This window comes from Conger conger, chromosome 4 (assembly GCF_963514075.1).
Source record: "Conger conger chromosome 4, fConCon1.1, whole genome shotgun sequence".
NCBI lineage: Eukaryota > Metazoa > Chordata > Actinopteri > Anguilliformes > Congridae > Conger > Conger conger.
This window is the reverse complement of record NC_083763.1, coordinates 46,264,514-46,277,068: the sequence shown is the minus strand read 5'-3', so window position 1 is coordinate 46,277,068 and position 12,555 is coordinate 46,264,514. Positions and strand designations below refer to the sequence as shown.

At 39.4% G+C, this 12,555-nt stretch overlaps 1 protein-coding gene across 2 annotated transcripts in view; it reads left to right on the top strand.

The window, feature by feature from the left end:
* Positions 1–1,565: 1,565 nt before the first annotated feature.
* The window catches only part of amph (amphiphysin), a 109,518-nt gene continuing 98,528 nt past the window's right edge, over positions 1,566–12,555 (top strand). For both annotated transcript variants that reach the window (XM_061240746.1, XM_061240745.1), the window contains exon 1: positions 1,566–1,689. In XM_061240746.1, coding sequence (XP_061096730.1) covers positions 1,621–1,689 — 69 coding nt within the window. In that variant the 5' untranslated portion in view covers positions 1,566–1,620. The remainder of the gene's footprint in view (positions 1,690–12,555) is intronic.

Below are 12,555 nucleotides of genomic sequence, written 5' to 3'. Positions count from 1 at the left end.
TCGGAGATACCATCAACATCACGATTCAAGCCTCAAGATACCCCATAGCATTACGAGCCTGGTTAGAGCATATTTTAGTGATATCCATTTTCGTTTTAGTATAGGTGGCTGTACAACATCATGGCAGCAGTTGGAGTTATTATGATGGTGAAATGTGTTATTTGTGCTACAATATATACTGGACCTGGGATCAAAAGATGAGTATGAGACAAATGTACAGACAATCTGCTTTTATTTCATGGTATGTACAGTTCATGATTATGTTTTACCATTTAACAAAACCGTGGTTTTTGTGTTGAATGTCCCCATTTTCAAATCCAAGGAAGTATATAGCAAAACATAACTTTTGGATGATGCTATATATTCAAACTTGATATTTAGTCATGTTTAAATGATGAGTGCAATTGACAATTAAGGTATTACCACAGATGAAAAAAGACTTTAAATGGAGTTGAGCCACTTATTTTCCCTTGTTTATTGAAGTATGCACTCTGCCACTGCTATCATGTGACAGTCCACTGAACACTAATATGGTCTTAAACAATCTTCTAGTGTCTATTAATTGCTCATTACGGATAAAGTTTAGTCTATGATGTTTTATTTAAATTATGTGCTGAATATAAGCAAGATTGTTATACAGTATTATGCCTGCTCATTTACTTTTAAAAAACCTAAACTGTTTTAAATGTCCATTTGAATTCAGCATAGTAGTTCATAAAATTTAAATATTATCACATATATACACCTCTTCAATATAAATATCAGTATGAAATGCATATTAAGTGTTTATCCAATAACATAATGTGTCAGAGCGGAAAGAATCTTGCTGTGCCGGAGTGGAATGTATCATATTTTTCCCTTGGCACCCAACGAGTTAGCCTGTTGAAGAGGTATCAGAGTTGGTCTGGGTGGAGGAGTTGTGAACATACCAAGGAAAATTGGTCAATATTTGTGTTACACAATATATTCCATATTTATTTGTGTTACACAATATATTGCCTTGCAAATTCACATGAAAATTGATAGAGATGTTCTTAGATTGAAATAGCACTATGGAAATGGGAATAAAATTTACACACTACAAAATTTCCACAAACATCGTTGTACGAATGGCGAACATTGAAATGTCGATGCTTGTTTGAACAACCTTTTTCTGTGTACAGTAGTCGTGGTATAATTACTTTATTCATATTTTAACATAAAGAAGGAATAGGAATTCACATTCCCTGGAAGATGGCCCTTTCCTGCAACAGCACCACCATGGATTCTGTGCCCCATGAAACAAACTCACATTGGACCCCACCACCCCAGGCTGCCTTAATCTCTGGTTCTGTGGCATTAAAAATAGACGATTTTACAAATGTTTAAGCTGTTGTTTCACTCTATGTAACGGTGTAAATATTGAATACACAATTTTCCACCAGTTTCATAAGAAATGTTGAAAGTCGTAGTCTGATGACACTGTTCCCATGGACTGTAAGAGTAGTGCGCGCAGTCGATACTTCACATTCAATAAAAAAACCTGTGACTTTAAGAGACCGCTCCTCCCCCCTCCCGCTTGACTACCATCACTCGATCAGGTCCCGGAGTCTCGCTCATCTTACTAAAGTACCAGCAGCCATGGCGGACATCAAAACGGGCATCTTCGCCAAAAATGTCCAGAAGCGGCTAAGCCGAGCCCAGGAGAAGGTAAGGCATTAGTAAGAATATTGGCGATACGGATATACGAACAACCGACTTGCTTTTAATGTTGTGTCTTGTTTTGCACAATACTAAAAACAAGGATGCCCAATGATAGGTTGGGAAGAGCAGGTGCAATTCGACAGTGGGATGGGGGTAACAATACTACACGGATGAAGTCAGTTTATTGGAGTCTTCTTGAAAGCTGGTTTGCATGGTACTGCACAACTGTTACCCTCCAGTCAGTCACTTGTGTGAGACTTTTTCATTATGAATGTATAATATTATATTAAAATGGCACAGTAACCTATGTCCCAGTATGATATTGCCAACTAGACTAAACTTTGTCCTTATGCATGTGCACATGCATGTGCATTGTGCAGTTTAAATCTACAACGAAAAAAACTGACTGGACATTATACAATTGATCGCCTTTATTGTCTCCTTAATGTGCTGTTCAGCCTTGCTGAAATTTAATTATATTCGAGTAGGTACCACTGATGAATGCGATGCGTAATAGTTTACCACTGAGAGTATAGGATACTCTAACTAGATCCCTTCGTGGTTAAGTTAGAAACCATTATCTGCTCATTTAAAATAACAAAAGTACAAATTACCAATACAAAGCTAACAAATAAACAAATGTTACTGGTGAAATTTTAAACCACAAATCACAATTTATGTCACGAGAAGGGAAGCCTGGGGGTTGCCCGCTCACATGCGCCATTAAAAAGAGCAGATGTGAAATTCCGAGCGAAGTGCGTGTTTGTGCTCGCGTGCGTGCGCTTGCCTGTGTGCGTTTTTTCGTGCTGTAAACATGCTACAGTGGAGTTTTGAATAGATCACATCGGTATAAGCATTATATCGACAACGTATAAAGTCCGACTTGGTCGCTATTATGGAGGAAAATAAGGGAATTGTAAACGTGTTCAAGGCCGTCATTAAATATAACCGTTCATTGCCCTTTACTAGTTGTAAGATAAGTTCATGAAGCATTTCTCTGACACCCAGTTGGCGATACTATAGGCTATAATCGTTTGTGCGTAATACGACATGCAGTTTGTTAATTTGTGAAGTGGCATGGATGTGAAATGGCCAGGGTATGGATAGAATCTATTTGACGTTTTTTTGGTCGTTTACGCTATATCAAAGATGTAGGATTGAATAGTTGTACAAAAGGAAAAGGCTTCCATAATATCCCTTTATATTCAATTACACGGACACTATACAGTTCTTGCAATTAGTGCATTGTCTTATAATTAATAGCCTACTTCATATTTTTGCATATTTTCATTTAAAGTAGAACCTTGATTTGTGGGCTATTATTGCGCGTAGGCTACGGCATTCTCGTTGAGGAAAAGCAGCGGCTGTTGTCAATGATTTTATTACTTAATCAATAAGTCCCTTACAATAAAACCTCTTGCTGTTAAACAGAGTGGGCTGTTCCTCCGGTACGCATTGTTTCACATCTACAAGATAGTGTAAGCGGATTAAAACTATTTTAATATCGACCCTTCAAAGCTCATCTTCCTAATGGCGAGGCGGGAACAGAGAAATATGCGGTTCATTTGGAAAGGACTTGTGAGTCCTAGTTTTTATCCAAGCATAATATGCGCCAGGGCCACGGTTAAGCTGCGTGTGGGGGCGTGTGCCCCGAGTTGGAGAAATTCTCACTACACATCCTGTAGGCGCTTGCGCACACTATACCATCTACACACCATACACGGATTCAATAGCATCAATCAATAACATTGATTCAGTAGAACCTCTTGAATAGGGTCTGTAAAACTAGAGAAAAAAAATAGATAGCCAATTACACCGACGTATTAATCAGAGTTAAATTTAAGAGGGAAGGCATCCATTAGTATGCATATATTGAATAAGCCACTGTGCCTATTGTCTGCACATTATTAATTTATACTGCAGGATATTTGCTGGATCACTCCTTATGAGCAGAATCTCATCCGTTGTTATTGTGTTGTGGTGTGTGCCCAGCTGCTCACTTCTCCACACGTCATGTGGGTCATATGGAGGTGTTGCCTGGATATCTCCTGCTGTCCAATGTGATTACAGATGCAGCTAAGTATGCTGTACCCAGTAAACTACTATAATCAGTTAACATGTGACATTGGCTGCATTTGAGGCAATATGATTTCAGCTATCAGCAACAAATGTGCAAGGCTGTTGCATGCCATTTGTAATGCAGAGTATGGTTTTATTGTGCCTATGATATTTTCCTTGAAATTGCACCAGCTCAGTTTGCAGTTGCCAAACATTGATTTTGGACATTTTTATGGAACTGAATGGTCAAGTCAGTTCAGTGGACCTTACTGTACATCGTATACAGGATGGAGATCCCATTAACATGTGTATGTATTATTAAGGAAGGTGTTTAAATGAAGACACCATCTCCACATGCTATAGGTATGGCTATGCGGATGGCTGTATTCCACCGAACACTATAACTAGGTTTCAAATGACTGTTTAAAGCAAGCTGAAGCAGAATTCAGATATGATGGAATTTGAGTGGTAAGAGACCGCAAAATCTTGTTTCCAGGAAGTGGATGGAAAAACTAGTTGGTGTGAAACAATTTCTTTGCAATTGTATATATTTTTTGGAATATGTACTTATTTCTATGTGGTTCAATGAAGAATTAACTAAATAGTGAATTTCAGCCTGTCTTTAACACATCATTAAGTATGGAATGTGACCAGCCCCTTGTCATTATTCTCATGTTTCTTAAAAAGTATTTGAATTTGTCTTAACTCACCTAACATTCAGGTATGCCTTTGACTGTTGTGAGGGTACCTCAAAGGTGAGAAAGATGAGAAAGTGTTTGAGGAGTTTCTGTTCTCCTCTCGTAGAAATTTAGTTTGCTTCATTTTTTACTTTTGTCAGTTATTGAAGGTATCCATAGGACGCAAGCTGCTGTGAATTGTTTTTACATTGGCTGGATTGTGCAGATTTTAATGTGAGCTTGGTTATGGGAATCCAAAACAGAGGGGAGTCAACATAATTTGAATAAAACCCACGCTGTTAATGCAATTTCATGATTTATTATAGTCACAAATTTCACACAGGATGAACATCTTCTCATTTAATAAATACGGTCATTATATCTCTGAATTATAAATATATTCCCTCAACCAACAATGAACCAACAGAATTAACAAATCAAAGCGCAGAAATACTGGTTGGATTTTTATATGGCATGCTTCTGTCCTTGGTGATTGGCATCTGTTGTGTATTATTGAATGTAGCAATAGCTATTTAATTAATTTATGCTTCTGTTTCCGTTTGCATGGCAACCTTTGTTTTAGCTGGAAGTGCTGGGTGAAAAACACAAAAAAAATCACCAACATTATTATGGAAGGGCATGCACACAACTACAGTAAAAGAGAAAACCTTCTCAGTAAGTTTCTGCTCCAGCTGGATTCCATCTGGAATTTAGTGATGGCTTGTCATCTGTACTAAGCTGGCCCACGAGCTGGACATGTTTTTGCCAGCATGGTTGCCATCTCAATCATCTTGTTGCTAAGTTGACCATCTCCAAACCTGCTCAATACTCGTTGGACCAACTTAAAACCAGGCTGGAAGTAAGCTGGCATTTCCACCAGTGAGAGAGGTTGAAGGCATTCACTTAAGGATGAAGATAAACTTGTGATGCCAATGACACTGGTTGGGACATATGAGGGGACTGTATATGAAGATAAAATCAAATTATCTATATAGGTTACAGTAGGTCTGACAGCAGGATCAGTTTAAATAGCAGAAACAATTTTTGAAACAATTTCACAAATTATTGAGCAAAATCAGACTTACCTTAAGCAGAAATATTTTTAAAAAATGTCTATGAGTAATGTGATAGGCCCTCAGTGCTAGCCTTATAGGATGTTTATCACACTTTGTTGTATGATTGATTCTTATGGGATCATATTGTAGCTGCTTAAAGTTTCAATGTTATTTTATACCATTGCCTTTAATACATCCTGTTTTTTTTTTTATGTAATCCTGTTATCGAAGAAAACTGTTCTGTAATGTCACGTTGTTTTTTTTCCCTCATTAAAATCCTCTTTACATCATTTCCCACTGTGAGATCTGACAGTCAGGGATTCCGTGACAGATTCAGCTTCGCAGTGGTCTGTGGATAAGTAATGCTAAAACCTGCTATCATAGTGGCATCCCTCATAGTCATAGATACTTTTAGTTTGCAAAATCTACTGAATGTCTGGCCTCTATTTCTGAATGCAGACCGTGGACATCATTTTGTTGTGTTTGCTCTTGGAGAATACGGTATATGAGCAGTGGACTACTGATTACTATTTGCAGAGTACTCATTACGAATGAATTGATATTGATGGTGTAGAGCGGTGATGAAGTCACCTTTATATATCGCACGCATAGCCCACTCCAGCAAAAGGTGTTATTGGAATCTGTGTAATTTTGTAGGGAATCATTTAAAATAAGCATCTGAAAATGGGCACGGATGGTGCAGTGGGTAGCACTGCCGCCTCACAGCAAGGAGGTCCTGGGTTCGAATCCCCGTCGGCCGGGGCCTCTCTGTGCGGAGTTTGCATGTTCTCCCCGTGTCTGCGTGGGTTTCCTCCGGGTACTCCGGTTTCCTCCCACAGTCCAAAGACATGCAGGTTAGGGTGATTGGAGAGTCTAAATTGCCCATAGGTATGAGTGTGTGAGTGAATGGTGTGTGTGCCCTGCGATGGACTGGCGACCTGTCCAGGGTGTATTCCTGCCTTTCGCCCAATGTATGCTGGGATAGGCTCCAGCCCCCTGCGACCCTGTTCAGGATAAGCGGGTTCAGATAATGGATGGATGGATGGATGAACAGCTTGTATAAATGGAATAAAATCGATTAGAAACCTGATCCTATATCTCTAACCAGTATTGAATCATGGGAAGATTTGATCTATGTGTACACAAATACCATTTTGAATTTGCTTTGAAGATGCAACATTGTATCATTGCCAGTTTAGAGTGAAGTGTTGGTGCTACGTGGTTTGTGTGTAGAAATGTGCAGATAGCAGTTTTCCTGTCTGCACAGTATATCCCTGTCTTTGCAGTCAGCCACAGTACTGTACAGTATGTCCTCCCTGGGATATCTCACAGTTGTCATTCATATTTTCATTCAAGCATGTGTAAAAAGTATTGTGCTGGTTTACCATGGTGAGAGTGAAGCAGGCACCAGTTAGCAGGCAGATCTGTCTGGGCTCTGGGAAATTCATGTGCTGGTCCACTCTGCTGTGGTATAAATATTTTATTGCCTGGTAGATGCTGCTGGATTGCATTTCCAGTGGGGGCATTGTGCCCAGAGTAAAGTGAGAGGATCTCATCTGTACCAGGTGAAAAAAAACCGACACTGGATTTGGTGTGTTTAACTGTCACCGTAGCAAATTGGGACAGCCTGGCTGTAAATGTTTGAAGTCTGTGTAATTAGACAGCAGCTTCGTAAGATCCTAACGGTTATTTCCAGTTGAACAGTGCATTCGATTCATGGAGAAAGTATTGAAAAACTAGTTGAAAGTTGACTTATTGGTCTCTGCTGCTGTATGCATTGTGTGTTCAGAGATGCTCTTCTGTGTACCAATGTTGTAACACATATTGTTTTGATTCACCGTCACCTTTCTCTCAGCTCTCTGACCGGTCTGGCCATTCTCTTCTGACCTCTCTCAGTAACAAGGTGTTTTCTCCTAAAGAACAGCCACTCACTAGATGTTTTGATGCTACATGAAAACATCAGCAGTTTCTAAAATATTCAAACCACCCTGTCTGGCACAAACAATCATTCCATGCTTTTAATGCACTGAGGTACTGCCAAATGTTTGGCTGATTAGATAATTGCATTGACAATCTGGTGTACAGTTCTACCTAATAAAGTAGGGGCTAACATCACATCAGTGTTATGAGTGCGATGTTAGCATCATATGATTATGGTCCAAACTCAGAAAAGATGAACTGTGTGAAATGGCCAGATGTTAGGCCAGGGATACAAATTTAATTGTCAGATTATCCGTGTTTTACATAGCCATTTGATCCTTGGCTACAGTTTGTGTTGAGGAAATGAAACTGCCTTTGGGATGTAAATCTGGAAATATTTGAGAACTAAATTGTGTCTGACAATTTGGTGGTGACTGGAGCACACTAATAAATGAAACAGTGTGACTCTCCACTTCATGCCAACTGGAGCCAATTCCACACAGTGACTGAAAGGTGCAGAGATTTATGTCCTGTATGCCAACTCTTGATGGGCCAGATATAAACATATAACAAAGTGACTCACTATGTGCCATTATGTCAATCCCAATACAATGCCTCACCAACCAGAGTTATTGCTCATATTACTTCTAATGCTGGTGTAGGTGTAATTCAGTCCCCGCAACAACTACTTAGCACTACTAGAATGGTCCACACCCTGTTCTATATGATTGCTACATTTAACTGCAAATCAGAAGTTACGAGTTATATACAAACTGCAGATTTCATGAAATATATCCTAAATGTGAGTCGTATTATTAAATTGTGAATGTGCCACATTGCTGTTGATGGGTATTCTTTAAGTTCGTTAGTGGAAACAGTCACACTGGATAGTTCAATGTTCGGACCTAGAAAGAGGGTACCTTTTTCGGGGGGGTAGGCCTACATTTTCTCGGGGTAAATGAGCCATGACTGATTGAAGGAAGGCCTGTCTTTCCATCCCTTCTTACATCTGCAAATTTACAGGTGATTTGTCAGGCAAAACACTTTGAGTGATTTGTGGTATCCCTGCTATTTCATCAGGTATTTCATGGCATGTGATCACCTAGCCTAATGTGGTTCAGAGTGAGCGTGAAGGAAGATCATCAATTATTACTAGAAGCGTAAAAAAATATATACTGTAGGGAAAGGTAGGGCATACTTTCTGGCAGAACACATTATTGTGCATGCTTCAAACTTGCTCTAGTGCTTAATTCAGTTAAATGAGGTGAAGCTTTTGAAGCACCACTGCACCGCATGCTCACTGAACACAGGGTCAGGGTTGTGAAACACATAAGTATATTCTGCTGCCATTTTCGCATTTAGTCACGAGAGTATGAGCAGCAACCAGACTCTAAATTTTTAAAGAACTTTCACTTGGGTTTGCTAGGAAATCCTGCAAAAATAAGCCCAACGACCAGAGACTATCAGTCGCTGAAAACTTTTAACTTTGTGTTATTTCTTTTTTTCATTGCCTTTCATTTTTTCTCCCTCTGCGTCTTCTCATTAATTTTCCTGCCAGTTACATAATTACAAATCCTCCAGTCCTGCAATTATTAATTCTCCCTGCTGCCTTGATAGCCTAAATGTGTCGACTTCAGCCAATAACAACATCTGTTCATATTACTCAACTGCAGAACAACAATAATGTGCACTCCACGCTAGTTATCACCTCCCTGTCCATTAATGCGGGTGGTGTTAAGATACAGGACGTTTTTTTCATTCGCACACAGTAGCACACTTTCCATGTCGAGACTGCTTCTAGTGGCTGGTAACAGTAAGCATGTTACTCCTATGGGGTTATAAAATGCTCAGTTTTGTCATTTTTGTTCAATATAATTATACAATCCAATATTTTGTCCTCTGTACATAATCAACGTACAAACTGGCCTGAAATCAACTTTTTGTGGCCATTGTACACAGGATTTGGCAGATGTGGGGGAGTATATCAAAGCAGCCAAAATTGGAAATGTTTTCAGCAGCAAGCCATCACTAGCTCAGAGTGAATTTAGCCCATGTGAACTACTACTCATTACTCAATCTACAGCTGGTTAATGCAATGCTTTGGCTATCCTGTTTGTTAACCTATAGGACTGCTACTGATGTATTTGCAAATATATCATAATAGGTAATTGATATACAACTTGACCCAGCATTTATGTCTAGACATATGTATATAGAGTATGTTCTGTGTTTATGTAAGTAACATAGCTTTATGTTTAAAATGTTTTTGTTGAGGTAGATTTGCTACTACTTGTTTTATGCAGTGCAATTACAAAAAAGGGGGCAGCCTGTAGCGTAGTCGCTATAGTACATGAATGTGACGCAGAAGCTTGGTGGCTCAAGCGCTGGTGTAGCTAGATAAGATCTGCACAGCTTTTTGGCCCTTGAGCAAGGCCCTTAACCCCACATTGCTCCCCGGGTGCTGCATGGTGGTTGCCCACAGCTCCTAAGCTATGGATCAGATGCAGAGGATAAATGATCCCACAGGGTTCAAGAAAGGATATCTATCTTATCTCTTAAATAAAGCAGTGAATGAAATGGGTGAAGGTACCCCAAACTGTTGAAGGTAAACTGTCTTTTCCTGAGTTAGCCATTGTTTGTTGGAAAGAACTGAGACCTTTTGAAGATTTCTGTCGCAGAACTGGACCAATGCCATGAATTGGAATTTACATATAGCTAAACCTGCGCAATAACTCTACTTACTCTACAGGAAAAAAAGCTTTTGAATGTCGCTTTTCTTCTAGTTTTTTGTCGTAGTGAAGCCTTTGTTTTCCTTTAGAGTGTAAAGGAGCACTCTTCATCTTTTTAAATCTTTGATAATCTGGTGAGCTTTAAATTTTGTATGAGTTGGAGATGCACTTTGATTATTGCTTCCCCTTCCTTCCCTTTACACACCCGGTTCAGTAAATCAGATGAAAGCCTGGGAGAATCTCTGGCTCTTTTAAAATCACTTTATGAGGCCTATGCATATTAATTTCATGCATTCTTACCCGCTTGCCGAATGCTTTGAAACCCCTACTATTGGTACAGTACAGCATATGCCTTTATTAAGGACTTGAAAAAGCCTTGTCGCACTTCAAAAAGCCAGACAAAGCCGGTTCTTTAAATTTTATCTCGGTCACTTCCTTCCCCACACGGCATTCAAATCAGGCGATACTGTGAAATGCATTGTGGGGTGAAAAGTGCATTACCGTATCCGCTTAACCGGTGTCACGGTGTGAGGCCGGGTCAGATCAGGCTACTTGCATTATCGCATGTGCTGTGAACCCACACTGAGAGAGTTGTGCATTAAAAGAATGACTCGCTCCCTGGTTTCTGTAGCCGCCTTTCGGGCCACAACGACAAGTACCATCTTTGGACAAGGAGGTGAAGTACATCAGCACGCGTTGAAAACTATTACGTTTAGTATCCTCACCCGTGTGAAAAGCAGCAGAAAGCATGTGTTACATACTACTGTATCTGTGGTGTGCTCAGTTTCAGTAGAACTCTCTAGAAATGTTTTGAGGTTACATTATGGTTCCCATCAGGCCACCAGGTTACAATAATTGAATTGTGTGACTGTGGTGAGAACACCTATCATTTAGATTTCCATTTCAACACTGTTCTTGGCAGAGCAGATGATAAACTACAGGAAATGTGATGCTTCTCAGTACCTCTGTGTGCAACACCTCTAAGTGCTGTCCAGCTATTTTCAGCCACTGGTGGCTTGTTTTAGAAGAGAGGAATGCGTCTTTCTTCAGAGGAATTCACTGTAGTATTCATTGAACTGGGATTTGTGTGTAGAGCACCATATTTCTGCTCTGCACAAAGACTGGCATTTTAATTCACTGCATGAATGAATTTAGGGTCTGTGGCCATAATGGCTTTATTCCCAATCCCCTACCCCAGGTACAGACTAACCACCTTAAAGTTGAGCTTGTACAGTATTAGTCACCAAAACACATTTTGAAAAGAATTATGAATAAGTATTCAGGAGGCATTTTGCTGCAGTAGGAATGTGGCCTCCAGTAATACCATTGTAATATATTGCAAGCATACTACCAACAGAGAAGTTCAAAATACACTTTTATGGAAATTTTGCCGTGTCTTGCAGTGTTGCAAGTTACCACTGGCAATGGTTGCTATTGACAATGACGAATGGTTGGGTGAGTTTTGCTAAGCGGTTATACTTTTTGTTTGTAGCATTCTTCACTTAAAGAGCAAGCTCATAATGCTGTGCATATTACAGATTACAGATGTCTTGCTTTTATAACAAATTATCTACCTCCCAGACTGTCCCAACAAGCACATTTCCCCAGTACATCACAGGAAATAACTTCCAAGCTTCCAGCTGGTCAGCTTACAAACTTGTCCTCTGAGACAGAATATTGCAAATGTACCAATAACCTTATTAACCCTCCTATTATGTTAAGATTTTATGACTGCTTTTATGTTTCGGGTCTGATTGAGCCCAACAGTTTAATTAAACACACAATTATTGTAATAGAAATATTTAGACACTTTGGTTGTCACCTTCTTGTTGACTAACCTTTTATCCGCCTGTGAGAAACATCTCATTTTAGAGCCTAAGGTACAGTAAGTGTATGGGAGAGTGTCACTAGAATCATCTGCAAAGAAAGAAAAATGGTTGTATGTTTTCTTACAATTGCACAGTTACAGTGGGTCAAAAGAATAAAAAAGATTTTTAAGAGATGTCAAACACTAAATGGGGGCAAATTGAGCCCAAATATAAGAGGAGGGTTAATCTGTTAAGTAAGCTATCAGATATGTTAAGCAATTTGAAAAGTACACAGTAATAGACATGTGTGCAAACATACAGTGCAGTCCATAAGTATTTGGACAGTGACACAATTTTCTTGTTTTTCCCACTTACTCCAGCACATTGGATATTAAATGAAACAATGAATATAGGTTGCATGAAACAACTGATATGTCCTGAACCAGCTGCTCAGAACCACAGCGGTTCACGGACGTCCAATTGATTCCTATGGCATACATGAAATGCACAACCATTTAAACCCAAGGCTACTCATGTGAAGGAAGATTCATCCTATTTATGCCCATAAAATGTTTACATTTCTAGGCTATTTACAAATGTACAGAGAGTATTCCGACATGTGATA